The 27,159-nt window shown below is 36.8% G+C and overlaps 2 protein-coding genes across 4 annotated transcripts in view; one reads left to right on the forward strand and one right to left on the reverse strand.

The window, feature by feature from the left end:
* Window positions 1–226: 226 nt before the first annotated feature.
* On the reverse strand, window positions 227–3,769 carry xcr1b.1 (chemokine (C motif) receptor 1b, duplicate 1). Of its 2 annotated transcripts, none has more exons than XM_077221774.1 (2): window positions 3,640–3,769; window positions 227–3,311 (listed from the first exon to the last, which is right to left on the reverse strand). In XM_077221774.1, the coding sequence occupies exon 2, from the start codon at window positions 3,309–3,311 to the stop codon at window positions 2,256–2,258; it is 1,056 nt and encodes a 351-aa protein (XP_077077889.1). In that variant the 5' UTR covers window positions 3,640–3,769; the 3' UTR covers window positions 227–2,255. The 2 variants fall into 2 exon arrangements, with proteins under 2 accessions (XP_077077889.1, XP_077077888.1); XM_077221773.1 differs by having other exon boundaries at window positions 227–3,403.
* Window positions 3,770–4,303: 534 nt separating this feature from the next.
* fyco1b (FYVE and coiled-coil domain autophagy adaptor 1b) overlaps window positions 4,304–27,159 on the forward strand; it is a 33,250-nt gene continuing 10,394 nt past the window's right edge. The window contains exons 1-15 of one of the 2 annotated variants that reach the window (XM_077221936.1): window positions 4,304–4,455; window positions 4,944–5,044; window positions 6,344–6,450; window positions 7,552–7,677; window positions 11,574–11,680; window positions 14,984–15,127; window positions 20,327–20,402; window positions 21,457–23,556; window positions 23,627–23,719; window positions 24,194–24,300; window positions 24,414–24,581; window positions 24,744–24,887; window positions 25,225–25,418; window positions 26,216–26,336; window positions 26,683–26,778. In XM_077221936.1, coding sequence (XP_077078051.1) covers window positions 4,993–5,044; window positions 6,344–6,450; window positions 7,552–7,677; window positions 11,574–11,680; window positions 14,984–15,127; window positions 20,327–20,402; window positions 21,457–23,556; window positions 23,627–23,719; window positions 24,194–24,300; window positions 24,414–24,581; window positions 24,744–24,887; window positions 25,225–25,418; window positions 26,216–26,336; window positions 26,683–26,778 — 3,635 coding nt within the window. In that variant the 5' untranslated portion in view covers window positions 4,304–4,455; window positions 4,944–4,992. Of the gene's footprint in view, window positions 4,456–4,943; window positions 5,045–6,343; window positions 6,451–7,551; window positions 7,678–7,742; window positions 7,862–11,573; window positions 11,681–14,983; window positions 15,128–20,326; window positions 20,403–21,456; window positions 23,557–23,626; window positions 23,720–24,193; window positions 24,301–24,413; window positions 24,582–24,743; window positions 24,888–25,224; window positions 25,419–26,215; window positions 26,337–26,682; window positions 26,779–27,159 lie in introns of those variants that run through there. The other variant, XM_077221937.1, reaches the window with a different exon arrangement.

Consider the following 27,159-nt stretch of genomic DNA (forward strand, 5'->3'; position numbering starts at 1 on the left):
CAACTCTGCATTGTATATCCATATTAGAGCACACACAATAAGGTAGAGTATATGCCCCCCAGGAAAGTTTACAATTGTCATTTGTTTTTTCCTGGACATATAACCAAAACTTATACCAAGGGATCACACTAAATCTGCTAACCACATATGACTGCTAGTGTCAAAGCTGTGGTGAACTGAAACATAGATCATATAACTGCTGAATGTAGTGAAAACAACAATGTTGTTAGGTCATATTTATTTTTATTCTTTTTTGACACAGCACATTATAGACAGAAAAGGCCCATGGACATTCTGCAGCGATATATGCACATGCTTTCAAAAAAATTTACCTTTAAAAGAACAGTATTAAACAATACACAATAATGTTAATCAAGTTAAGCATTATCTGTAGATGTATCAATTCATGAACTTAATTACAGAAGAATCTGATTCATTAATTTATTTCATTATTTTAATATAATCTTATTGGGAAAATATTTCATTTTTCAAAGTTACTTGCAGAAAACACGCAAAGAAACCCAAGTTTGAGACCACAGCTAACATGAAATCATTTTACATTGCATTAATTTAGTTACAAAACAGAACTCACGCTATATTTGCATAATTTTAAGACCATGTATAGGGTTAGGTTAGTCCACTGAAAATATTTTACCCAAGGTGGCAGAACATCCTGACAGGTGTTTCCTGACAAAATGTGCATAGGTTATACACCTGCCCAGGTTTTTTTCATGCTCAATGTATTCATGGGTTTTTAATTTACATATTTTTACTTCAAACAGTTGAAGCCAAAGCTTAGAAATGGTGATTTGGGACCCCTGACATAGATCATAGAACCACTGAGATACTGGCAGAGGATGTGGTTGGTTGTAGTTCATTTTTATTTTTTGTGGCTCATAAATGCCATTTGTGACAGAAGTGCAGGAAAATATTTATTGCACATGTTTTCAAAAACATTAATAAATCAGAACATTGAAGGATAAATTATAAAATTCACTTAATTTGAGTTTGTAGAAATTGTAAAAGTGGACAAATTGCATAGGTTATGCAATTAATTTTTTTAAATCACTTATTATTTTTGTTAGTAAAGCTATTTAATGTTAATAAATCTAGGAAAATGTGAATTATGTGAAACATTTAAGGCTGGAAACTTACGCTGCTATTTTGAAACAATAATCAGACAATAAAACAACAATAAAAAGGCAGTTGAAGGATGACGTGTATAATTCAAATATTTATCTGACTCCAATATAATTAATCTGACTCCATTAAAGTTGTTGTTACTGTGCAGACAAGCCAGTAAAAACCTTTCTTATATAGTATGAGGTTATGCACCGGTGTGCTGGAGTGGCACGGTTGAAGCCTTTCTCCTCAACAGTTACCTTTTCTTCTTAGCCTGAGCAAAGCATTGTTAAACATGAGTGTAATACCAACACTGAAACCGAGCGACAGGAAACCAAAAGATGAGACAAATGGGTGGTGATCAAGAGGGGGAGAAGAACATTATTCTCCTCAATTCATGTTTAACCAATAGTACCTAGATTGTACATTAGGATACTTTAATATCTCTATTATGTTCACCAGCATTAATTTCAGTTTATAAGCTGTTAGATGAGACCAAACATGGCATAGTTACATATTAGAACACACTAGTAAATAAATAGTATGTAGTTGAAAGCATATGTCCTGTGAAGCAAATGGTACAGACGTATCATTGAGGAACAAATGACTCTTTCTCTCTCGACAGAATCATCCTGTGTCTGGAGTGTCCAAACAGTCCTCGATCAGCATATTGATGAAATCCCTTGCACTAGGCATTGGCATATTGAAGGCCATTGTGCCACGTTTAATTCACATGCCTTTAAAAGGCTTTTTGAAGTACTAGGGCATTAACGAGTTCTGCCCATATTTGCTCAGCCCAAAAAACACATGCATAATGACAAATGCATTTGTGATCACAGCTAACATGTTTACTATGTACACCCCATATTAGTTCATCATTTGTTGCATCAAGTATGAATGTATAAAAAAAAGAATATATACAATGCAAATGAATTTAACAGAGTAAATGTATATAAATATACTCTTGTAAAATTGCATCCGATTTTGATAGCTTTTTTACATGCAGTTTTAGTAATATAATTAGTTTAAAGGTTTGTTCAATTGCAGTACATTATACTTTACATTGCATTCATTTTGTTGCTGAAAATGAGTTGTAAACTCATCGTTTTGGAGTTATTCTTAAGCATAAATTGCTAATACATTGATATTTCTTCACCGTTGGAGTAAATAAGCCTGCTGTGTCGATTCTGAGGCTCACTGCTCTTCTTACGGAAAGTCCATAACATTTTCTTCAAGTGGTTTCTGAATTTTATGCCCATAAAAACATAAAACACAGGATTTAGGCAGCAGTGTGAGAAAGCCACCATGCGAGAAATGTACATCCAATAGTCGACAGTTTTACTGACCTCACACTCATTAAAAGGAGAGATTCCCCACGCAATCAGAGAGTCCAGAAATATGGCCACGTTGTACGGCCCCCATCCTAAGAAAAAAAACACCACTATGAAGAGGATGAGCTGAACGGTCTTCTTACGAGTGTGAGATGTTGGTCGAAGCAGCCGTGTAAGGATCACAGTGTAGCAAAAAGCAATGATCACAAATGCGACAACAAAAAAGAAATTTTGCAAGTATACAGTTTGAAGCTTCCAGTTAATTTCACCCACAAAATCACAAAGCTGCACTGTTATTGTTTCAGTAGAGCTGTCCACAACGGAGTTGAACATGGCTTGTGGGATGGCAGCACAAAAACTGATGATCCAGATGACAATTGAGGTGGCGTAGCAGTGCAGGCTCTTCCGAGACATGACCACCGACATGGGGTGAACCACGGCCATGTAACGATGGACAGTCAAAACTGTCAGGAAGATGATGCTGCTGTAATATCCTGTGTAGAACACGTAGTTAATTGCTTTGCAAGCAGGATCTCCAAGAGTCCAGCCATACATGTAGTAGTAGGCCCAGAACGGCAGGCCAATGGTAAAAATCAGATCAGAGAGAGCTAGATTCAACAGGAATGTGTTGGTGAGGGATTTCAGGTTTTCATACTTCACAAGGACGTAGAGGACCAATGTGTTTCCCACACAGCTGAACAGAACAATGATGATAAAAAAGATTGGTGTGACGGCTCTTCCAAATTGGTCAACTTTTGTCTTGTTACAGATTTCGTCTCCGGTGACATTATCAGGATAATAGTAGTCATCATCGTCATACATTTCAGGCTGACTTTTATTTATTGATTGGGCTGCCATCTTGATGCACAGTGTAAAAAAAAGAAGGTGATATTTAGGTTAATACAAAAATAAGGTGATGATAGACCCTCTGAAAGGAGTAAAACATGGACCTGAAGAATAAAGAAATCGTTTGTTTTTCTTGTCTGTTTAACTGAAATTTGTGTAGATAAAGATTGACCACTAATGTAAAATTTAAAAGGTTTAAATATAGCCTAGTGTAACTGATCACAATGAGTCAAATATAATTAGCTATTTTGAGAAATTATTAATGATTGCATTGATAATTATTGCAAATGTTCATTAACATGCACTTCAGAAATATGGAAAGATGAGTTATATCACTTACCTTTATGAAATTCTACAGAGAAAACTTTAATGGAACAGGTGATGGCAGGCTGAGCGAGTGTGGTTCGTAAAGTGTGGAGTTACCTAAAAACTATGAAACTCTCTGAATACTTATTTGTTCCTATTAGAGTATCAGTAAAAAGTACAACCCACCTAATAAATGATGCTCAGATCCCCTATCCTCAACCCCAATAGGCACATGCCCTATTTTCTGTTCCTATTCATTTGCAAGATCCAGAGAGGCCTTGCCATTTGACAAAAATGGACTTGAATCCAGAAAAATTAATCAAAATAAATCACATTGAGTTGACCAATAGGCCTATATATTAAATATAGATTATGTTGAACACAGACTTGGCAACGAATTAACTTACTTTTGCTATCATCTCTTTTTATGAAGCACCTGCTAATAAAGGACTCTAAAAAAGCAATCGATAAAACTAACAGTTAATGGTTGGTTTTGATCTTTCAATCCGTGTTAAATGTATCTGGTCAAACAGTAACACTCATATTGTAACATATTTGTTAACACCTGAGTTTGTGTTTTTGATGATGCGTTCATTACTGACAGTGCTTGAAGTGGGAAAATAAAGGTGCCGGCACTCTCTTGCATTGGCAAATCATGACATTTGAGATTTCATCATCACATGACTACTTGTTTAACTGCGCTTTCTTTTATTATCGTGCAACCAAACTTGGTGCGTTTTCGCCTCTGATTGGATCAGCGTACTGTCAGTCAATCTAAGGAACCGTTCCCTTGCAGCAGGGTTGTATCTACTGTAAACACTCGATGAGGAGGATCATCTTTCTTTATGAAGTATGTCTTTATTTACGTCTATATATCATTATTTACATCGGTTTATCTTATATACATATTTATCCTGACGATTAAAAGTTAACTGTTCTGGTAGAAAAGTGACTTAAACGACATATACGCTGTTCAGAAGTTGTAAAGTTCAGCAGGTGCGTTAGTCTCCACAGTTTCAATTAAAGATTAAAAATAATTTTAGCTTTTTAATCATGGTTGTCATAATATATTATCTAAGGGTTTGTGAATTATGGAACTTATCCACGTTTAAAAATAAATGTAAAACTGTCTAATCCACATGCATAACTCACGAATAGGCTAACGTTAACGTTACATTAATTATTCTATTGCTCTTATGTTATAGGCCGAAAGTAAAAGTATAATAACATATGATGTTTTTTATGACATCGTATACTATCATAAACAGTTTGAGATTTACTGTTTTATGGTTGTCTTTATTCTTTAAGTAAAACCCTGTTTTTTCTTTTGTTTTACAGGCATAATGTTGACTTTATGAACCATCCACACTAACATATTCAGCCCACCATGAGTACAGTGGGAGAAAACCAGCTGCAGAGAATAATCAGAGATCTGCATGGTAAAATCTATGTCTCTCCCTCATACCCTCAGTGTGATTTATTGCATGTGAGCACAGTCATGTGAACTGAGATCATCTTGACACTGTGATTGGCCGAGAAATGACAAAGCTTATACTAGAGACACCACATTATTTCCCCACATAATTCGTATTCTCATAGGTATTCAGCAAGCACGTTATCTGTGCAGTGTTGAAATTATCATCTGTGAAATTCGCTTCATTGGTGTTTATTTATTAATATAATGTTTCTCATTACTGTGAGGTGCAATTAATTGTTCAAGGTCTCACCATAATGGAAAGCCTAAAATATCAAGAAAATATAAATAATATGTGGTAATTCATGGAAATCCTAATGTTACTGAAATTTAGAACTAGTTACTTAACTCAAACATCATGCATTCTCTTATAAAATGGAACAATAGGCTATATAACAATCAGGGCTTGACATTAACTTTTTTGCTCACCAGCTACTGTGGCAAGTGGTTTTTCAAAGTTATAGCCACTCAGCATTTTCATTAGTCACATTTTTGACGTCGATACCATGTGGAAAAAATTCCTTATAGATATTTTTTATATTATCTCATAATTGGGCAGCAGGTATATTAGGCTATCACGTTAATACCTGACACACTGATCCATTATACTGTTACACACGCATTTTCTTTCTCTACTGTTTAAGTTCACTTTAACCATAACTGACAGTTTACGTTAATACTCACCAAGACCAGCATTTTGAGATTAATTTGTGTGTATTTGACTGTTTAAGCGCAATTAAAAAAAGAACTCGGTTTAGTACTGAGAGGCGGCTTTATGTGTGCGCACTTTGGGTGTGAGCACATAATCTGCAGGAATGAGTCAAATTATGTGCAATATGCGTTATCCCACGTCAAAGTTCAAACGCTTAACATCAACAATATTCATCCGCAGCGAATGAAACGAGTGAGTGAGGAGAGGCGGGTTGTGTGTCACTCGCTGTCGGAGAGATGATGAGAGAGAGAGAGAAAGAGCAGCTGGTATCGTCTATCGATTCAGCGGAAAATTAGTGTTGGAGGCGTTTCAGATATTTCAGTATCGATATATTATGTATTGAAAGATCTATATTTTTGACAAAAATGTTTGTATTATCATTTTCAACCCGCCAAGGTGGCTAGTAAAAGTGACTGTGTTACACGCAACATCTGAAATTAATGTCAACATTAATTTATGTCAACATTAACAATGTCAAATTAATACATAACAATATATATAACTCTTTATGTAACTTCATGTGTTTGAATGTAAATTGCACTACACCTGCAGATGCAGTTTCTGAGTTGAGCAAAGAACATTGTGATACTGGAGAGCCCATCACTGATGACAGTTCCAGTCTTCACAAGTTCTGCTATAAACTGGAGTACCTACTGCAAGTATGGCACAGTTTTTAAAGTTGTTTTACATTTAATGCTTGAGAGATTTCTTTATTCATCATGAACTCTGTCTTGAAGTTAAAACGTAAGGCCGCATGGAATCTGCACCTACAGAATTCATCAGAAATTTCAACAGAATTCAACTGGTTGTAATTCACAAAGTTCTACACATCTCTGAACCATCTATGTATTGTTCATGTATTGGATTTAAATATTATCTACCAATAATAGTGGAGGACCTTCAGCTCTGTTTAACTTAATTTTTTTTTTTTTTACTATTTTCAAATAAGGGTCTGATCATTTCATCCATACTCATTTCTCCCTATAATGAGTCAGAGGACATAATTAAATTGATTAATTTTATAGCATTTAAAAAAAAATTAGTTACATTAATACAATTGGAATTAATGTTCTGAATTTAAATTCTCAATAATTCTCAATTATATATACTATTATAGTATTTAATGTTTTGAATTCTTTTATTATTTATATTTTTTATTTTAGTTAAAGTTTTTGTAATTTTCTTATGCGCTATGTCGTTTTTATTATGTTCTTTCCCCCCTGTATAGCCCCCCCCCCCCCCCCCCCCACAGTTTTAGTAATTATAGTACTTCAACTTCAACTTATTTTATTTCAGTTATTTGCCAAAGCAGCATTTCTCATTTTTGTTTATGTTTTTATTGTAATATTTATATTTTATTTCAGCTTTATTTCAATTACCGAAATCATATTTGAATAGTTACAGTTTTAGGTTTAGTTAAGAAGAACAAAACTGATTTGACAACCTAGTCAATAATTTTTAGCCTAATAATCTTTTTTTAAAATCCGGCAATAATTTATATCCATTCCACAGATTTTCGCCCACAATCAGTGCAGGAAGTGTGGAACAAGTTTGCAGATTCTGGTGATACTAGTTGTAACTTGAGCAAAAGTGGAATGTCATGTAGAATGTAGTTGTTACACCTAAACAAGATTATTGTAGGTCTTAACATGACGTTCTATGGTGACCTGAAAGATTGGTGATCTCTGCATTCATATTCAACCAAAAAGTCATGTTTAGAGTTATTGCTTTGAGATTAACCTGTTGACCGTTTTGTCCAGTTTGACCAGAAAGAGAGGACCACATTTCTGGGCAGCAGGAAAGACTACTGGGACTATTTCTGTGACTGCTTGTCCAAGATTAAAGGAGCTAATGACGGGATTCGCTTTGTCAAATCAATCCCCGAGGTAATCCACTGCACAAGCCCACGGCTCTGCAGGAAAACACATCTCTTCAGCCAGTGCGTGTTTGGCTCTCATTTCTCTTTCACAGTTTCATGTCACTGTTTTTCTGACATTTTATATATACATCTTTTTTTATCTCCACCTCTCCGGAGGGTTTCAAGAAGGAAGTAGTGACACTCAGCCTCAGGTTGGTCATGTGCTCTAGGTGTTCAACTAGCAGCAGTGGCTCTTGCAAATATTATTGTTTTGTTCATTTACATTGTACATTATACACATAGGTAGGTGAATTTTAGTGCTGTTTTTTAAGGCATGCATAACTATTACTATTACTTTGGGTTAGAACGAAACCACTAAGCTTAAGAATTAAACTTTGGCACACAACTCAACTCATACCTTAAATCACGCAGCTTGCAGTGGAGAGGTTAGCTATTACTTTTTTTAAGGGATCAGACTTAATTTATCAGCTGGTTGGACAAAAATTAGGTGGAAAAATCATTGAAGGAGGGACCTGAGCCTTATCTTGGGACCAGAATATTATTACTATTTTGACCAATTTTGGATCTAAGCAGCAATTACCCTGGCTCCAGTATGCAACCACTAGTACACCCTAGAAACCAGTTAGCAACATCCTAGCAATCTCCCACAACATACACTGAAACTTCAGGCGTATATGTATTGTATTCTCGCACTCATTCCTGTACATTTTTTTCAGTAGTAGGCTTTAGTGAGTTGTTATCATTCTCTTTGTGTACAGTTCCCAACATAATCATTTCAAGACACTAACCTGTTTTACTCACAGTTTGAAATTTAAAAGATTATTTGGACATTTTCCTTTTTTTTCTCCTTTGAAGATCAACTTTCACTAATACATACAATTCCTTTGCCACTGATATGCAGGTTTATGTGAGTCTTGAATCCAGAACCAATCCAGAAATCCAGCATCAACTGTAGTAGTGTAACGTTTCCATCTGGTGTCCTTATGCTCTTTGGTCACCCACTGTAATCCTCCATCTGTTCTCCTGACCATACTGTACCAGAGACAGACACTGTTTGTTTAGAATGGCATATTACCATACTATTCATACAATAATTTCAGTTTGGAGTGTGTGTACTACACACATTTTCTGTATACATGGAATACCCAGAGGTCCTATTACTACTTTTGCCAAATTGTGCAGAATACAACCAGAGCACACTGCACACATAGTGTATCCTACTATGCAGTGCACTCAGCTTGACCTTTCATCTCTAGTGTGCCAGACCAGCAGAAAGCAATATGGAACATGATTGGACTGCCAAAAGTTTTGTTTTATTTGTAAATGCTAAAAAGGAATAAGAAATGCAAAATAATAAATTTTAAATTTTAAAGTGCCCCTATTATGCCACTTTAAAGGTTCCTAATGTTGTTTTGGACTATATATATATATTGCATCATACTACACATATATATATATATATATATATATGTATATATGTGTAGTATGATCCCATTTTATAATATGTAGGCTATTATGCACAACATTAAAAATACAAACCATGCCGTTTTTATTTTACCACATGTAAATAAGAGGCTGCATTAATTATTTCTGCTAATTTACATATTTTTTAAATTAAGTTACATGCTTTTGAGATAAAATGCAAGAATATAAGAACCATTTTGAATATGGCATACGCACGTCTAGCTTCCTATTTTATAAATGATAATTAAATAATAAATAGAACATTATTTTATTAAATTAAATATGAATTTATTTTTATTATTCCATAATATGACATTTTGTTTACAGCAAACAATCATGCGACTGACCACGTGAGCAGCGCGTTCGTAGAATTACAAAACTCACTCCTACACCATCGAAAAATCGCCATCTGAATGCATGAGTTTTATCATCGAGGTGATATGCAAATTAATTTTTTTCAGACTTTTACATGAGAAACAATTACAGTCCGAATAGGGCTTGTATATTGTGTTCAATTAACATAAAACATCTGTGATAATCTGTTGCCCAAATATTTTATTTAATGTAGCCTAATGTTGAATTGCATTGCGTGTTAAATTAATATAAACCCATGAGGCAAGAAAAAGCATATTCATAAATCTTAAAGGTGCTTTGTGTAATATTTAGGATCTGTTGACAGAAATGCAATATCACACATAACTATGTTTTTTAGTGGGGTATAAAGACCTTACATAATGAACCGCTATGTTTTATTACCTTAGAATGAGACATTTCTATCTACATACACCGCGACATGTCTCTACAGTGGCTCTAAACGGACAAGCGCGTTTCGTCAATGTTGTTCTTTGTGCAAAGAAGCTAGCTTAAGTCAGCGAATAAAACACTGACACATTAATGAAATAGTAACAATAATATTCGCAGTAACATATCCTTTTATTGAATAACTAAGTAAACCTAATTTCTTAATTTATCTTTGTAAAGAAAACTCATTGCTTAACTGGCTACTCTCTGCTGTCTCAGACGACGACTTATTTTCCTGTCAGCCACCGTAACTTTTGTTGAGTGCAATTCACAACCTCACCACTAGATGCCGCTAAAAAAATACACAGTGCACCTTTAAAACTTCTGCTTACATGAGAGCCTAAAGGCAGGCATACACTGTGTGATTTCAGCAAGGTACCTACTCACACTGAACGAGTAGATCGCATGCGATGTAAAGCTAAAGCTCAGGATTTATGTGCTCACACTATACGGTCCGAACGTCAAGCTGCGAAGTGACTGCTCACACTATACGTGTGAAATATGTGCGATAAACCCCCGTGCCGGGTTGCGCCTAAAGATGATATCCAGATATTGTCAAAACAAGCATTAGCTATCAATATTAAGATAATTTAGCATTTCCAATTTATGTATTACATTATTATTAGTATTATTGTATCATTAGTATTATTAGTATTAGTTTATGTATTTAATCTCACTTTAGTAGCCGATATCTTTGCTGCTGACCTTCGATGATCCAATTCAACCATACCAATAAGCCAAAACGACTTTAGATAAACAGCACATTTGTGTTTAATTTTTTTAATTTTTATTGCTGAAGTAAGAGTGTTGAACTTTCTTTTCCTGCATCCTATTCTTCTTCCTGCAATCCAGAATAGCAGCACAGCTGAAAGGTTTGTTTGAGCTGCGCCCTCTTCTGTACAGCCGTGAATCTGCATTTCCTTCAGCCTGAGACTTATTCATTTCACTTTTGGTGCGAAAGGGCCTTTACATATGCCAAAAAATATAACTTTTTTGTTATTCTAAAACAAACAAGCAAGCCCAGCCCAGCCCAGAAAAAGTAACGCAACACAATACTTTCCATAAAAAGTTACAAGTTCATATAGTTACTTTTTTAGAGAGCATTCCCCAACACTGATGAAGTTTCGGCAGGTCAGAATCCATTCTTTCTTTTAGGAGACAACTCACTTTATTTTCATGCACTTTAATCTTTAAAACTTTGAAGACCTTTTAGCTATTTCACATTGATTGAAAGGTAATATTCGAAAAAGCATAATAGGAGCACTTTAAAAATGATCTATAATGTAGTGATCTTTGTTTTTTAAGCAGATAATCTGTACACTGACCTTTGAACTAAGTAATATTGTTTCTTTTCAAATGTTTGTCAGGTGTTGTTACACTGTAAAAAAATATTTTTCAAAGTTAAATAAAATAGTTTATTGGAGTTTTTTTTTATAAGAACATACAATTTCAGTCTTTTTACTTCAATGTTTCACATTTAATGCAGAGTAATCTTTGTAATAGTTTATTATATTTCTAAGTGTTTCTACACCAAATTTGTTTTCAGTATAAAAATTCAGTATAAAATCTGTGATTTTAAAACATGTATATCTATTTTTGTCAAATGCAATCTCTTTGTATTTTTTTGTGTGAATTTAGCTGAAGACGTCATTGGGGAAAGGGCGGGCTTTCATCCGCTACTGTCTGGTGCACCAAAGGCTGGCAGACACTCTTCAGCAATGTCTTATGAACTACAAAATCACATGGTAATGTGTTCACCAATAATTTGACCATCTTATTGGGAACTTCTCTTAAAGGGGGGATGAAACACTCAGTTTCAGTCAATATCATGTTAATCTTGAGTACCTATAGAGTAGTATTGCATCCTTTATATCTCCAAAAAGTCTTTAGTTTTATTATATTTATAAAAGAAAGAAAGGCTGTACCGAGTCTTTCCGGAAAAAAACGAGCGGGTGTGGGCGGAGCTAAATAATCACGAGCGCGCAAAGCTTTTGCGTTGAAAGCGTCTGGAAGCTGTGACATCCCAAAACAAACCATGGCTAACAATCAGATTCAGCCATACATTTTTGATCCCGAATTAGATCCCGTGAGATGGGCAGTGAAATGGGGGGAAAACACATGGTCTCGAGAGTTTTTTTAAAAGTAGAAATGATTTGAACTTGAGCGCATTGTTTTTATAACACCATGTCATGCGCGAGTTTACAACATTTGTGTGTTTACTCGTGGTTTATGAGGACATGATTTGGTTTTACAATAAACAAACAGACACCTACAGTGGCCAGCTAAACAAATTTATTTAAACACACACACAATACATTGCATGCTCCATAGATACATTAACTATATGTGATCATGTTGTTTACTTGCTGTGCTTACACGCCGATAGTTAACAACACACAGACATTTGAAGCAGTTTTACCGCCTGCGGTTCCAACGCACGACCGTGAACCTTTATCGTTGGGACTGCTCCATCCTTAAGTAGGCCTGACCCCTAACCCCTAAAATCCACTGGATCCGTCTACGGCGCGGAACGTCAGCGCCACGTTTTTGATGGGTCCCTAGCTCAGCGTCAAAGTCCACTGGAAGCGTCTCAGACGCGTTTCAGCAGCGGAGCGTTGGTCTCCACAGGGTGTTTTATTTTGAAAATCGACCAGATCCTCTATGCCGTTCTGTGTCTGACTTCCTTCCCGGTACGATGTGCTCTGTGCTGCTTGACCAAGGGGGTAATCCATCAGCTGGAAGTTGAAGCCTCGAAGGGGAGAAGCCCATAGATAATGAGTCCATAAAAGCAACGGGACAAAATATTTCAACAACGTTTTTGGGGAATTAGAAATAATTCGGTATGTGGCAAGTGAATACATATGAAGTGATTAACGTTGGCAATTTTCACGCACAGCTACTAGAAGATTTACGTCTGTCAGACAGGTTGCTCACGTCATCAAGCTTAGTTTGAGTCGGTTTGAGTCTGCGCGTCAGGAACGGAAGTGCTCAAAAATCGCTAAAAATGGGGTTCAACTGTCTCAACTGAGTTCCAATGAGATGGCTCTGTCCACTTCTTATACTGTCTATGTGATTGACGCGGCAAGCGGCGAAAATAGACCTGCTACCGATTCTCTGCGGAGCGTAGCGGAGCTGGTGCGTCCGCAGCTGGTGGACTTAAGAGCATTGACTATAATGGCCGCGATTACCTCCGGCATCCGGAGGTATGCTGGCGTTCCGCGCCGTAGACGGATCCAGTGGATTTTAGGGGTTAGACGATCTGCAAAAGCCGAGCACAGCACTTTGATGGGCATACTGCTTTCGCTCTCTCGCTCTAGGCTACAGGTGCGCGCGCGCCCTTCCGGGAGAAGTGCCCTTAGGATCCGTATAAGGAAATTCCGGCGCATCTGACGTCACACACGCCCATACTCTTGTGACAAACCGGAATGAGTATTTGTGGCACAGAAATACTCCATCAAACATACAACATAATTTTTTTAACTTTGTCCATGTTTAGCATGGGAATCCAACTCTTTAACAGTGTAAAAAACTCACTATGCATGAAATAGCATTTCACCCCCCCCTTTAAAGGAACACTCCACCGTTTTTTGAAATTGGGGTTATTCACCGTCTCCCCTACATGTAGTCTACTTTTAAACAAAACAATTAAAAACTAAAAGAAATTGGCTACTCTCTGCTTATGTAGGCTAATTCGTATGAAGTGTGCATTTCTCTCTATAGGCTCTATAGACGCGTTCACTACTGCGTCAACTTTATCTTTGCAGCCGATACTGACATAGAAAACGTTAGTTTATTAATAAACAATTCAAATGTTTCATGCATAATCATTACTTTTGCCGGTTCTTTGTGGCAAGCTTTATTTCAGGTGTTGCGTGATATCTCTGTGCCCAAGTAGCAGTGCTTCGCCTATGCTTCCGCCCCATATAGTCCCAAGTCAATATCTGCCTAGGAAATCGCCTAGTCTTACTCTGCATTGCTATTGGTACTCGTTGTGAATAAGCAGGCCACAAGAAGTTTTTTTTTTTTTTTTGGATCTCTTTTACTCACGACATGCTATCTGGCAACAAAGGATTCCATTCATTATGCTAAGCTAAGTTAGCGGCGGCGCTGCCAGACTAAGACTGAGACAAAAATGACATGCACTGAGACAAATGCACTGAGACATGCACTGTGAGTACATGGTCTGAGTGCATGCTCTAAGACAAAAATGCGTTTGCCCACCTATCTAAATGTAGGGGAGACGGTGAATAACCCCAATTTCTAAAGGTTATGAATCATAGCTCAAAATCCATAGTTTTGCTATCTCAAGTGCAAAGTATCATTTGTATTTCCAGTAGACATCCAGTAAAATGTTTATGATATGGCATTAACTAAAAATTAACATGAGAAAAAGAAGTAATGAAGATAGAATGTAGCAGTATGACATTCAAGTCTTGATAATATCAGTATAATGCCAGAGACTTAAGTCTAACTTGTAAACAACCCTTTCTGTGCAAAGCATAACCACACCTGACTTTTTAAAGTGTGGTTAAGAATTCACACGAACATAATGTGTATGCATGAAACCAGAAATTAGCTCTGCTAACCAACTTTAAAAGGTTTAGGCTTCAGCAAATTAGTCTACAATAAATGACACGTAATATTTATTATGCGTATAACACAACATGGTCGTGTGAATAAAGAATGTTGATGCATTAGTGAAAATTTTAATGCATTCATTCAAAAATTAAGTTGTCACCAGGATCACAGTTTTTGCAAAGCTGTTTTTTACATAACAGAAGTGTTGACGCTTCCACACATTAATTTCTCTTCCTCCAACCACTTTCGCTTCTCTTTTAAAACTTCTTTTCTCAAACTAGCATACTTCCATGTAATGTCAGCGATTTTTATTGTACTGACAACACAGGATATGCTGCCCAAAGGCCTGTGTTTGTGTTATAAAAGAAAAACTAAATTCACTGAAATACAGTGAATAACATTCTTAGAAACAAACATTCTGAGAACTTCAGTTTTGTTTATGATTGGTCATTGATTTTTGTTTATCACAGTGAGTGGTATTATGAACGCAGTCCCTTCCTGAAGTCCCATCTGAACATCGATATCATCAACCACCTGTATGAACTCAATGAGGTCCAGTTTGATGTAGCATCCCAAGGTCATGATCTTGACTCTGACTGGCCTACATTTGCTAGGTAATTCATAAAGTTTGATTTGATTTTATTTGATTTATTTTATTTTCACAACAAAAACATTAAAACAGTGTTATGTGTTTCACAAAAACATGTGATGGACAATTGCCGAAAAACCCTCAAGGGGTTTAATTAGTGGCAATCTCCAAAGAAAAAATTATATTTAACAAATTAAAAACATTTATAAAACAATTTAAAATTGGATTTAAAGCAAAAACCCATATGGAAAATTCAGACAGATTAGTAGCAACAATTTTACTCTCTGTTTAAACTGTTCTTTAGAAACCTCAATAAATGATGTGGGAAGACCGTTCCATACCTTTGCCCCTCTGTACAATACACTAAACTGAGTTTGAGTTGTACGAGAGTAGGGAGGCCTAATAAGACAACTACTACGAGTTGGATACTGGTGAAATTCATTATTAAAAATAAAAACATTACAAAAGTGCTGGGGAAATAACTTTTTATAGAGCTATAAACGAATAAAGCAATTTGAAGTTGATTCACTTGGTAAACACTAAGAATACTTGCCTGAGCAAACAGTGATTGTGAGGGGTGTCTACGATTTACACAAAACATTACTCTTAAAGCTCGCTTCTGAAGTCGAAAAATGGATTCCAGGGCCGGGTTTCCCGATAACGATCTATCTTAGCTCTTAAGAGCGCTCTCTACGTGCAAGGTTACGAACGCTCGCCGCAATTCCACGCGCGTTTCCCAAAAATGCACTTAACATGAACGCGCGAGAACGCGCTCTACGTGCTACTTAAGCATCGCTGTCCATTCGCGAAGTGCTGAAATATAACCTTATATGGAACCATATTCTGAACGTTTAACCTAAAAATCGCCATTTGTTGTGGATTAGAAATCAAGACAAGTCTAAAGCATCTATACAGGCGGAGGCACTGACACAATGGCTGAAAAAAATAAAAAAAGAGAAGATACCTTTCAAAAAGGTAAAATTAATGTCCTTTTAGAGGAGATAGAGCGAAACAAAGACTTTATTTTTAACAGATTTAAAGGACACCATACAAATAAGGAAAAACAAAACATCAGGGAGGACATTGCAAACTAACTGCAACCAGCGGCGTTCAAAGATCAGGGAAGGAGGTCCGCAAAATACATGGCTGGTTTTCGTGCACGTCAGCAAGTCATTGACAGATTTTTTTTAATTCATCCCTATTTTTTCCATTTTTAAAACATGATTCCCACATTACTTAATTTATGATTTTTTTCATTCATTTAATTTAGATGTGTATTTCTATTTTTTTCTTCCCTTTTTTACTATTTCATTTATAAATTCATTTAAACAAAACACGGGTACAATAAAAAAGTGTACAATAAAGTACAATCAAAACCTTATACTCACGTTGCACTGTAATCTGTTAAATCTAGATAAAAGTGTAATCTGCCGGTTGTCCTGCAGGTGACCTCATAACTCTGTCTTCTTACGATGCACTTGGAGATTTACGATTACTCCAGAGCACTCGTTGGTCTACGAAGATTTTCAAGTGCTACTTAAGTTACGATGCTTTTGGGAACCAGACCATAATATTAAGATCAGTCGTACGATCGTTTTTACGATCAATTTAGGCTTAAGATGCTTTTGGGAAACGCAGCCCAGTTTAGTTGGGTGGGTGCTAGCCCAAGCAACATTACAGTAATTGATATATGGGTACAACATTGAGTAATACAACATAACTGCAACTTTTTTATTAATCAAGTGCCGGATTTTTCCTAGTATACCGACCACTTTGGCTATTTTTGTACTTATGGTACTAATGTGAGGTTTCCAGGATAAAGAGTCATCTAGTATAACGCCGAGGAAACGAGCAGATCTAACATTGTTAATGGAGATATTATCAATTTGAATTTTCATTGAAGATTTAAATGTATCAGACTTAATACCGAAAAATATATAACTTGTTATAACAAGTATATAACAAGTACCATGTAAGTGGAGTGTAGTTTCCTGAAACCGTACTGGTGTGCATATAAAATATTATTTTTGTCCAGATGTTGAATTAATCTTGTATAAACAAGTTTTTCGAGAACTTTGGACAGGGCTGGTAACACAGAAATTGGTCTATAATTGTTAAAAATAGCAGCGTCATTTTCTTTAAAAACCGGTGTAATTTTTGCAATTTTCAACCCTACAGGCACCACTCCTTGGTCTAGGGAAAGATTAAAAATATAAAGTAGTGGTTTAATAATATCAGGGTAAATTGCTTTTAATATTTTACTATCAATCATATCATGTCCTGGTGAACAGTCTTTTAAATTGATAATTATATCTCTGATCTCATCCTCAGTAATAGATGTAAGGTTAACATTCTCAGACACTGGAATATTCATGTATTCCAGTGGTCCAAGATGACTAGATGGAATTTTAGAAGCTAAAGTTGGTCCTACATCAGAAAAAAAGGCATTCAATCTTTTGGCAATTTGTTGCGGATCTGAGACAATAGAATCGTCAATCTTAAATTCATTTGGTAACTGTTTTTTAGAATGTTTTTCTTTAAGAATACAATTGATGGTTCTCCACAAGGAAGATGCATTGTTTTTATGTTCGACTAATTTCTTATTGTAATAGGGAGTTTTTCCTCCTATTATGACATGATTTAGTCTATTTCTGTATTTTTTAAATTGCAACAGATTAAATGGGGTAGGACAAAGAAGGTATTTTTTATATAATCTATTATTGTTTTTCATTGACTTTATGATAACAGGAGTTATCCACGGTTTAGACAATTTACGTTTCAAAGGCACTGATTGGAGAGGAAAACAGGAGTTGTAAACCTGAGTAAATTTTTTTTTATAAACAATGAAAAGGCCTTCTGAGTATCTACTGTTTGATAGATTTCGCTCCATGATAATTGCCTTACAGTGTGTCTGAAATTTATCAAATTTCCTTCACTGAAAGTTCGTCTATATTTAATGTTCTGTAAACGAGGGCAATTTTCACTCTCATTAACAGTGATCAAAAATATGGGACAGTGATCAGCCACATCAATGCACAGGACACCGGATTTCATAGTCTTGTTATACACATTAGTAAAAAATATTATCTATATGAGTTGCTGAGGTATTAGTCACTCTGGTGGGGACTGAAATCATAGGGTTAAAGCTATAGGAATACATAGTGTCAGTAAATTCCTTGATTAACATATTTCCCTGGCTATTTCCAATATTAATTTAAAGTCACCCATTATGTAACAGTTTTTCCGTTCATTAGAAATGATATCCAGAGCATTTGAGATGTCAGTGATAAATGCAGAGAGGTCACAGTTAGGTGGTCTGTAGATACATAAAATTATTGCTAAATTAGTTTCTACTGCTACTACTTCTGAAGAAGAATCAAAAAGCTTTTCAAAGTCACATCTTTCTTTATAATGTAGACTGGAATTGATAAACAGAGAAACCCCTCCACCCACCCTTCCCTCTCTACATCTAAAAATATGTTTGTAATCTTCTAAGTGAAAATTCCCAGCTGTATTATCAGTGAGCCATGTTTCAGTTAGCCCTATCACATTAAAGGTATAATTTAGATTTTCAAGGCAAGTGGATAAACCCTCAAAGTTTTTGGACAAACTACGAACATTAATATGAAGGAAAGAAAGATAATTTCCAGTACTAAGAGAATTTATCAAAGTTTTAAAAGTACTTTCACAATAGTATTCAGAGGAGCCACAATAATTCTGTTGAAGTTGGAGAATACTGTTTTGGTCTGGATCAGGAGAAATCATCATGTATGTGGACTGGATCAGAAGAAATCGTCATGCATGTACAATAAGAGGAATTATTTAAACTTCACTGGTAGTTGCCATCTGATGTTATTGACGGGGTTTAACTATGAGACGATCATAGCTAATAACAGCAAAGTTTCCCCTCTCTCTGGCCTCCTTCATAGCTGGAAGCAGTTCGGGCCTCTTCTTCCTAATGCAATCTGAAAAATCTTCATTAACATAGACACCAGTGTTTTTGAGATGAGCTTTCGCCTTTGTGAGAATAAATTCTTTGTCCTTGTAGCGTAGAACTTTTACAACAATTGGTCTTGGTTTTGTTGCTATTTGCTGTTTCAAGTTTCCAATACGATGAGCTCTTTCAATTTCAATAGATTTCGGATCAATTTTAAGTTTGTCATTAAAAAATTCCCTCACCTTCTTCTCAGTCTGGCCAAGATTCAAATGCATTATCCTGGGTTATGCCATCAATTATCAGATTATTTCTGCGACTCTGATTATTGAGGGAATCAATTTTTGAGGGAAGATCATTCACTTCAGAGTTAGTGTACAATGAGGACAGCTGCTGCAGTTGAAATTCAAATGAATCCACCTTCTTCTCCATTGTCCTAAGATCGTCAATTTGAGCTTGGGAGAACTGAAGGCTGGTCTTCACCTCCTGCACATCTTTAATGATCCCATCAATTCTAGTGTTAACAGAATCCAGCATTGTTTTTGTGAAAGACAGGAAGCTTGATTCTTGTCTATCGAGCATATCAGTGTAAAACTTCCTTTGTTCTTCCAACATATCTTTCAAAATACCCATAGTGACATAGTCTTCTTCATTGTGAAGTGCTTTCTTACTGCTACTTCGTGACATGATTACCTGTTTTTGTGGATTATTGTGGATTTTAAAGAGGCCAGGGGCCTGGCCAGGTGATCCACTCAGGCAAAATCACTCAACAGGAGGAAGGCTAAGGATGTTGAAGATCCGTCAAATATCAGCTCTTTCAAAAACCATCCAATCCTTTGAGTTCAGTAATCCTTTTAGTTAAAATTTAAGAAAACTTGTTGTAAAAATATCCTGCTTGATGTCAAACAAACTTTGGGTTTTGACCAGAGCTACGAGTTTCAATCTATGTATATCACAATAGTAATGTACAAGTATTGACTTTAACACATTTAACCAGTTGTATTTTTTAGATTTTTCTATTAATTGAACAATCTATTTTGAATAGCATCATTAGAGTATATATAAGCAAATTCGCTTGCACATACAAAAAAAATACTGTATAATCCAAATACTTTTTTTCAGTATTTGCATATGAATTAGGGATCAGGAAAGTAGTACACAAAAGGGCATTGCCTACAATCACTTTGTAACTTTATCTAAGCTCTACATAAATATGTACTTTTTTAGCCTATGTAATTCAAATGACCAATACAAATTGCATGCTTATTATGTTTTTTTTTACACATACAGAAGGACTTTGGGATCTGCTGTCTCATCAGCCCATGTGTGGAAACCACCCAGTCGCTGCTCTAGTGTCAACAGTCTGGTCAGCAGTTACTCACATTTGCTAACACATTAGAAACAGCATTAAAATGATCAGTTCTGTTCATATCCTCACAATCTTTGGATACATGTTGTCAGATGTATATTCATTAATTTATTCATTTCATGTTGGGGAGCTGTTCTTTTAAAAGTAATGTGCTGTAATATTGAGTTGAGTTGAAACAAACGAAAAACAAAACTTTTATTTATATATTTTCAATATATTTATTGATAACTATTTACAATAACTTTTATTTTTATATTTTCAATATATTTATTGGCATTTATTTACAATAAATCATTTTACAAAAATTAGTTAATGAGCAAAACTTTTGTTACAGCTGTTCATTGTTCATTGTTACGTCATGTTGGCTCAGGTCTGTTAAATAATATTTACGGATACAAGTTGTTTTTAATAATGTAATAGTAAATTTTGAAATTAACATAAACTAAGATTAGCCTACTAAATGCTTTAAAAGTATTTTTAATTGATTTTATGTTAACTAATGTTGTTAACTAGTGTTAACAAATGGAACTTTATTTTATTTCAGCTTTATTTTAATTAATCTTTTTATTTTTTTATTTTATTTATTATTTTACAATTTTTTAAGTTTTAGTTAACAATAATAACATTGCATATGTAGTCACATCATAGGCATACATGGCTACAATATGGAAAAGGGAGAGGTTTTCAAGCGATTCTCTCAGTAATTTATTTAACAAATAGAAAAGAAAGCTGGTACTTGTTCTAAAAAGTATCTTGGCTATTATGCAATCAGCACTCAGTTCTTCGAGAAAGTAATCTTATTATGTAAAACACATTACATGAATCATGCCACGATTGAACGCTGTTCAGTTTTAAATTTGATGTGTCTGTTTTCTTGTATTTGTACCACCAATTTAATTTTGGATTCAATACCACAATACCAGTAATTTAGTGTTTTCCATTATCAACAATGGACTAGTTTGAATGGTTGCATTTTATTTATTTTTCACTGTTGTCGTTAGTCACTGTTGATTTAATTAAATTTTATTCATTTTTTTTTTCCCTCATGCAGCAAGCTCAGGAGTTTCTTCCAGGCCAAGAATTTGGCTCCAGTATTCTAGGTGATCTGGGTGATTTGGGTGAGGTGTCTTGTAGCCCTTCTGAGGACCTGCGCATTGAGCTTGACCAATCAGAGTTGAGAAAACAAGAGCTCCAGGAGAAGGTCCTGCAGCTCACCAGTGAGGCAGTTGATCTTAGAGCCGTGCTCAGTGACCTACAAGAACAACTCTTGGCTAAAGGACCTAATCAAGAGAAAGAAGGGGAACAATCGTCAGGGGAGGCTCTCCACACCACCACACAGGAGCTGGAGTCGCTACAGACATCAGAACGCAAGCTAGAAGCCAAGCTGAGCGTTGCGGAGAACAGGAACATGGAGTTGCTGTCAAAGCTTGATGGAGCTCTGAGCGAAAAAGGACAGCAGGCCGCCAACTACTGCGACTCAGCCTGGAAGATCCAAGAGCTTCTGACCAAGCTAAAGGAGGCTGAAGAAGAGAGGATTGAGTCTAAACGAGAGAGCGAAGACCGAGCTAGACTAGCTGAGCGACTTGCCCAGGATCTGACACTTCAGGAGGAGAAAGTAAAGGAGATGGAAGGCAAACTGGACACATGTAGAGTTTCTGCCGACAAAGAACGAACAACTGCAAAGCAACAGGCTGATGAGCTGCTGGTGACCATTAACCACCTTCAGGGAGCACTATCTCTGAAGGAGCGGGAAACTGGGAACCTCCAGACACAGCTTCAGGACCTGCAAAGGGCATTGGAGGCCCAGGAGAGTCAACTGGAGGAGCACAAGAAAAGGATGCAAGATGAGTTGCAACATAAAAGTGTTCTTGAAGAAAAACTAAATACAAAAATGAATGAGTTTTCCACCAGTGCCCAGAAGATTCGGCAACTGGAGAATCACAACCAGCGGTTAACTGCAGAGAATCAGAGCTTTCAAGGGCAAGCCAAGAAACTGGAAGAGTACAAGACCCAGTGCACAAGTTTAATGGAGATCAATGCCAAGCTGATCCAGACTGTGAAAAGAAACGAGGACAGCAGCAAAGAGCTGGCACAAACCAAGACCGCTCTAGAGAGAGAACTGATCACTGCACAGGCCTCCGAGACGCAACTGATAAGCAGACTGGAGTCAGCTGGACTGACTGTAGAGAACCAAAATCTGGAGAAGTGCATACAGAACGGTCAGATAAACAATGAGGAAACCGAAATTGAACAACTTGGGGAGAAGAGTATATCAAAGCTGAAGGAATTAGATGACAGTGCTGCAGTCCCACAGGCGAACAAGAGAACATCTTGTAGACAACTACAGGAGGCCGTTGAATCCCCAAGAACTGAAAATGGAGAATCCACTTCCAGGTTGGCTCTGGCTGAGGCCCAACTTGAACTCAACATGAAGGAGGTTTCCAGACTTCAGGAGGAGGTCATGGAGCTCCGGGCACAGCTATTGGTAAGCTCAGAGGAGAGGATGAAGATCCAGGCTCTGCAGGAAGTGACAGAAGCCTCCAGAGAAGACCTCCGTGCTCAGACGGAGCAACTAAAGTCCCAGGTGGAAGAGCTAAACCGTAGGCATGTGGATGAACTGTTACGCTGCCATGAAAGAGAAGACGCTCTGGTAAAAGAGAGGGATATGGAGGCCAAGGTACGGTCAGAAATCCAAACGAACATTACTGCCATGAGGGAAGAGCTTCACTTGTTGAAAAAGCAGAACAGCACACTTGTATTTGATAATGGAGAGGCTTGTGAGGCCTTGCATAGGGCCAACACTGAGACAGCAGAGCTCGGGGTTCATGTTTGCATGCTGACGGGCCAGAATGAGGAGGCTCGGTTGCGATGGGAAGAGCTTTCTACCAAACTGCAGGAGCTACAGATGGAGGCACAAGAGGAGGTGGAAACTCTAGGTGAGTCGATGGAGGCCATGAGTAGCGATAATGCAAGACTACAAGGGCAGCTAAAGCAGACAGAGGGACTCCCAGAAGCCATGCAGAAGTTGCAGGAGAGACTTGAACAGGTGGAGGAAGAAGCCAAAAGCCTCCAAGAGATCCGGCAGAGGGAAGTGGACAGACTGAGGTCTCAGTTGAGCGATGAGGCAGCACACCACCAAAGTCAAGTACAGGTACTGTAACTGAAGTAAACAATGCTTATGGGTTTTGGATTTGTCATATTTAACAACTGTCTTTCTGAAGGGTCTGAATGAGGATCTGGATGCACTAAGGAAGAGGTTGGAAAACGAAGTTGAGAAAGTCTCAAGTCTTGAGTCCAAAGTGTTGGAGCTTGAGGTATTATGATCTCATTAGATTGCTTTTGAGGCAATTTCCCATTACTTGGCGTTTCACTGCATAGAGTAATTGACAAACCTGTCAGTGTGAATGAATCAAGTGAATCCTATATTAATGCACTGGATAGTTTGTCGTAGTCTTGGACACTGTTAAACAGCCGACTCTTAGGACAGAACATACTTTAGCTGTCCACTGAGCTGAATTGAGCAAAAGTTTGAGCATTTAAAGCTGCAGATGACATAACTTCAGTTTATGCTTATAAAAAAAAAAACATTATTATGCTTTAATATGCTTCAAGTGGATGCTAATATAATTATCATTATAGTTATCTTTATAGTTATTTTTGGTGTGAATGGCCCTTTAGGCTATCATAATGCTATTGAAATGATTTCATATAAATTATTTAGCATGTGACTGAATTATTATAATGAATTATTACTCATTTGTTTGAATTATTACATATTTGTTTGAAAGTCTGTCAACAGTCAGATGATTGAAAAGAAAAATGACCTTGTTGATTCTGAAACCATAATTCATCAGAAAGAGGAACAGATAAAAAACCTCAGACTGGCCTTATCAAGGTAAGAGATTTCTGTACTGCTTTTCAGGTAGACCATATATTAAAAATGTAAGCATATAACACAACAAACAAAAAACAAGAGTTGATAAAGGCCTGATTCTTTTTTTTTTTCAGAGCTGAGAAGGAACTGGCACTTGCGCAGGAGTCCTGTCATGAACTGGGTGTAAACTTAAGCAGAAGTGCAATGGAGAAGCAAGACATTGAACTGAAGATGTCTTCTGAGATAGATGACCTTTATCGTACCAAAAAGAACCTGGAGGAGAGACTTATTGAGCTCATAAGGTGACTTAGACAGTTAACCACTAATGGTTTTCTGCTCAAATTTATCTAACACATCAGGAGATATGTTACCTACGACCCAAAAACTGTACTTAAAAAATTCCTTTATTGTATCTGCTAAATTGTTGCAAGCTGTTCTTCATAGAACTTTGGCACCCCCTGTAGGGAGAAAGATGCTTTATGGCAGAAGTCAGATGCACTGGAGTTTGAACAGAAACTGAGAGCTGAGGAACAGACAGACAGAGACGTCACATACTGCCTGAGCTGCCGCAATAACTTCGGCTGGATGCTGCACAGACACAACTGCAGGTCAGGGGTGAAACTTTTAAGGGGAAACAAGCTTTTTGTTATCTGTTATAAATGTCATGTTCTTGCATTCAAATCAGCTAGATGCAATGGAATAAAGATCCAATGGAGTGTCTGAATGTTAAGTCGTGACATAATGAATAGAAACTTCAAAATAACAGCATTTATTTGAAATAGAGTCTTTTTTATCATTATAAATGTATTCACTTTTGTCAATTTCGAGAAATGTAATGCATCCTTGCTGTAATAAAAGTATTAATTTCTTTTTTTTTTTTAAATCTTACTGACCTCAAAGTTTTGAAATGTGGTGTATGTTTGATTTTTCTATATTTTTTGGCAGGGTATGTGGGCGCCCATTCTGTTACTACTGCTGCAATTATGCTGTGAGTGTCGAAGGCGGTGGTAAGGAGCGCTGTTGCAAGGACTGCTTCACTCAGCACAGTGCTGGACAAGAGCGCCACCCAAAGGAAAACTTGGGTAGTCTTTTACGCTCAATGTCAAGCCCAGCCCGAACCAGCACACCTAGAGTCCCTGGTGAGATGTTATAGAGCTCAAAACTGGCATTCTGTTGTGATGTCATATATTCCAAGTGTTCTGGGGGTATACAATAGGGTCTGGTAAAAAAAAAAAATTTGTGTAATATTTAAAGAAAATCCTGACCGTTGTTCTTTTGTGCACTGCTATGGTACGTGCGTGTTTGTAAGACTCTATTTGGTGCCACAGTTCACTCAGACTCACCTAGAAAAAGCACACTAGTTCTAGAAATCAAGACTAAGAAAAACACAACAATTTACCTATTATGGTGAACTATCCCTTTAAAGGGGCAGCACGGTGGCTCAATGGGTAGCGCTGTCACCTCACTGTCGAGCCCCGGCTGAACCAGGATTCCCTTCTGTGTGGAGTTTGCATGTTCTCCCTGTGTCAGCGTGGGTTTTCTTCCGGGTGCTCCTTGTCGTGACGTAAAACACAGTCCAAAGACATTTTCACCAAAGCTCCCTCTATTTTACTGTAGTTCATTACTCTGGCTCACAAGTCTATCTGTAATCAGCTTTGTGAGGTTCCTTGATGCACAGATGCTCCCTGCAGAGTCATTGCCTGATAGAGCAGCGAAGCAACAAGTCAGTGACCTACGTTTTCAGATGCAGCCATAGTTTCTGACAGAGTGGGAAGAGAAGTGCTGTAACAATGTAAAATATGTGAAAAAGAATGTGTTTTTGAACATTCAACAATGAAAACCTATTCTAGTACACCCCAAAAACAAAATCACGACTTTCTAAAAGGGCATAATAGGTCCCCTTTAATTCTGCTTGTAATGTGACTTGTCCTCACAGGGGCACTGAAGTCCCCTCGGCCAGATGACGCAGCTTATGACATCATCACAGAAGAGGAGGTGAACTGTATCCATGACAGCGACTCCTACTACACTGCACTGTCACCAGAGACACAACAGCTGTGAGACACACACACACACACACACACACACACCTGTCTTGTTCGCACAGATTCTCTGCACTAAACACAACACTCTGAATTTGTGCTGAAGTAACAAACAAAATTAAATTTGCTCCTGCTGAGCTGAACTCGGTGTCATTATTGGACTTATTTATCAGAGCAAATTTGACATGAACACATGGCGCCTGCCAGTGTATCTCAATGTACTGCTAAGTAAACTACATGATATTGAAACTTTCTGGCTTTCTTTTAATTTCATTTGTATCGTATGATATGTGCCTTTTTTATGCTGTGATTAAATAAATGTATGACAGTAAATTAAATGTAAGTTCATATATGTTTTCAGTAGCAGCAGTGACATCGCCAGCACAGAAGATTCAGACGAGCTGATTGGCTCTGTTCAGGATTCTGAGATCTGCCTGCTGAAATCTGGAGAGATTACGTGAGTGAGACACACAATGCTTGTGATGGATCCTGATGCCTTTTACGATATTTGCTAAATTATTGTTATTAATATCATTGATATTATTATTATTATTATTATTATTATTACACTTACAAAAAATAAATCTAGTATTGCAATGTTTATTTATCCCCATGACCGGCGATGTTGATCACATATTTTTCCCTTTTAAATTCTTGACCTATTACTTTAATGGAAAAAGTAATTACTTCTTATGTATAGTTAGTAAGGTAGTTGTTAAGTTTAGGTATTGGGTTGGGTTAAGGGATGTAGAATATGGTCATGCAGAATTAGGCATTAATATGTGCTTCATAAGTACTAATAAACTGCCAAAATCCTACTTATATGCATGCTAATATG

The sequence above is a fragment of the Siphateles boraxobius genome, unplaced genomic scaffold (assembly GCF_051911475.1).
Source record: "Siphateles boraxobius isolate OS27281-9 unplaced genomic scaffold, OSU_SipBor_1 86, whole genome shotgun sequence".
In the NCBI taxonomy this organism is placed as follows: Eukaryota; Metazoa; Chordata; class Actinopteri; order Cypriniformes; family Leuciscidae; genus Siphateles; species Siphateles boraxobius.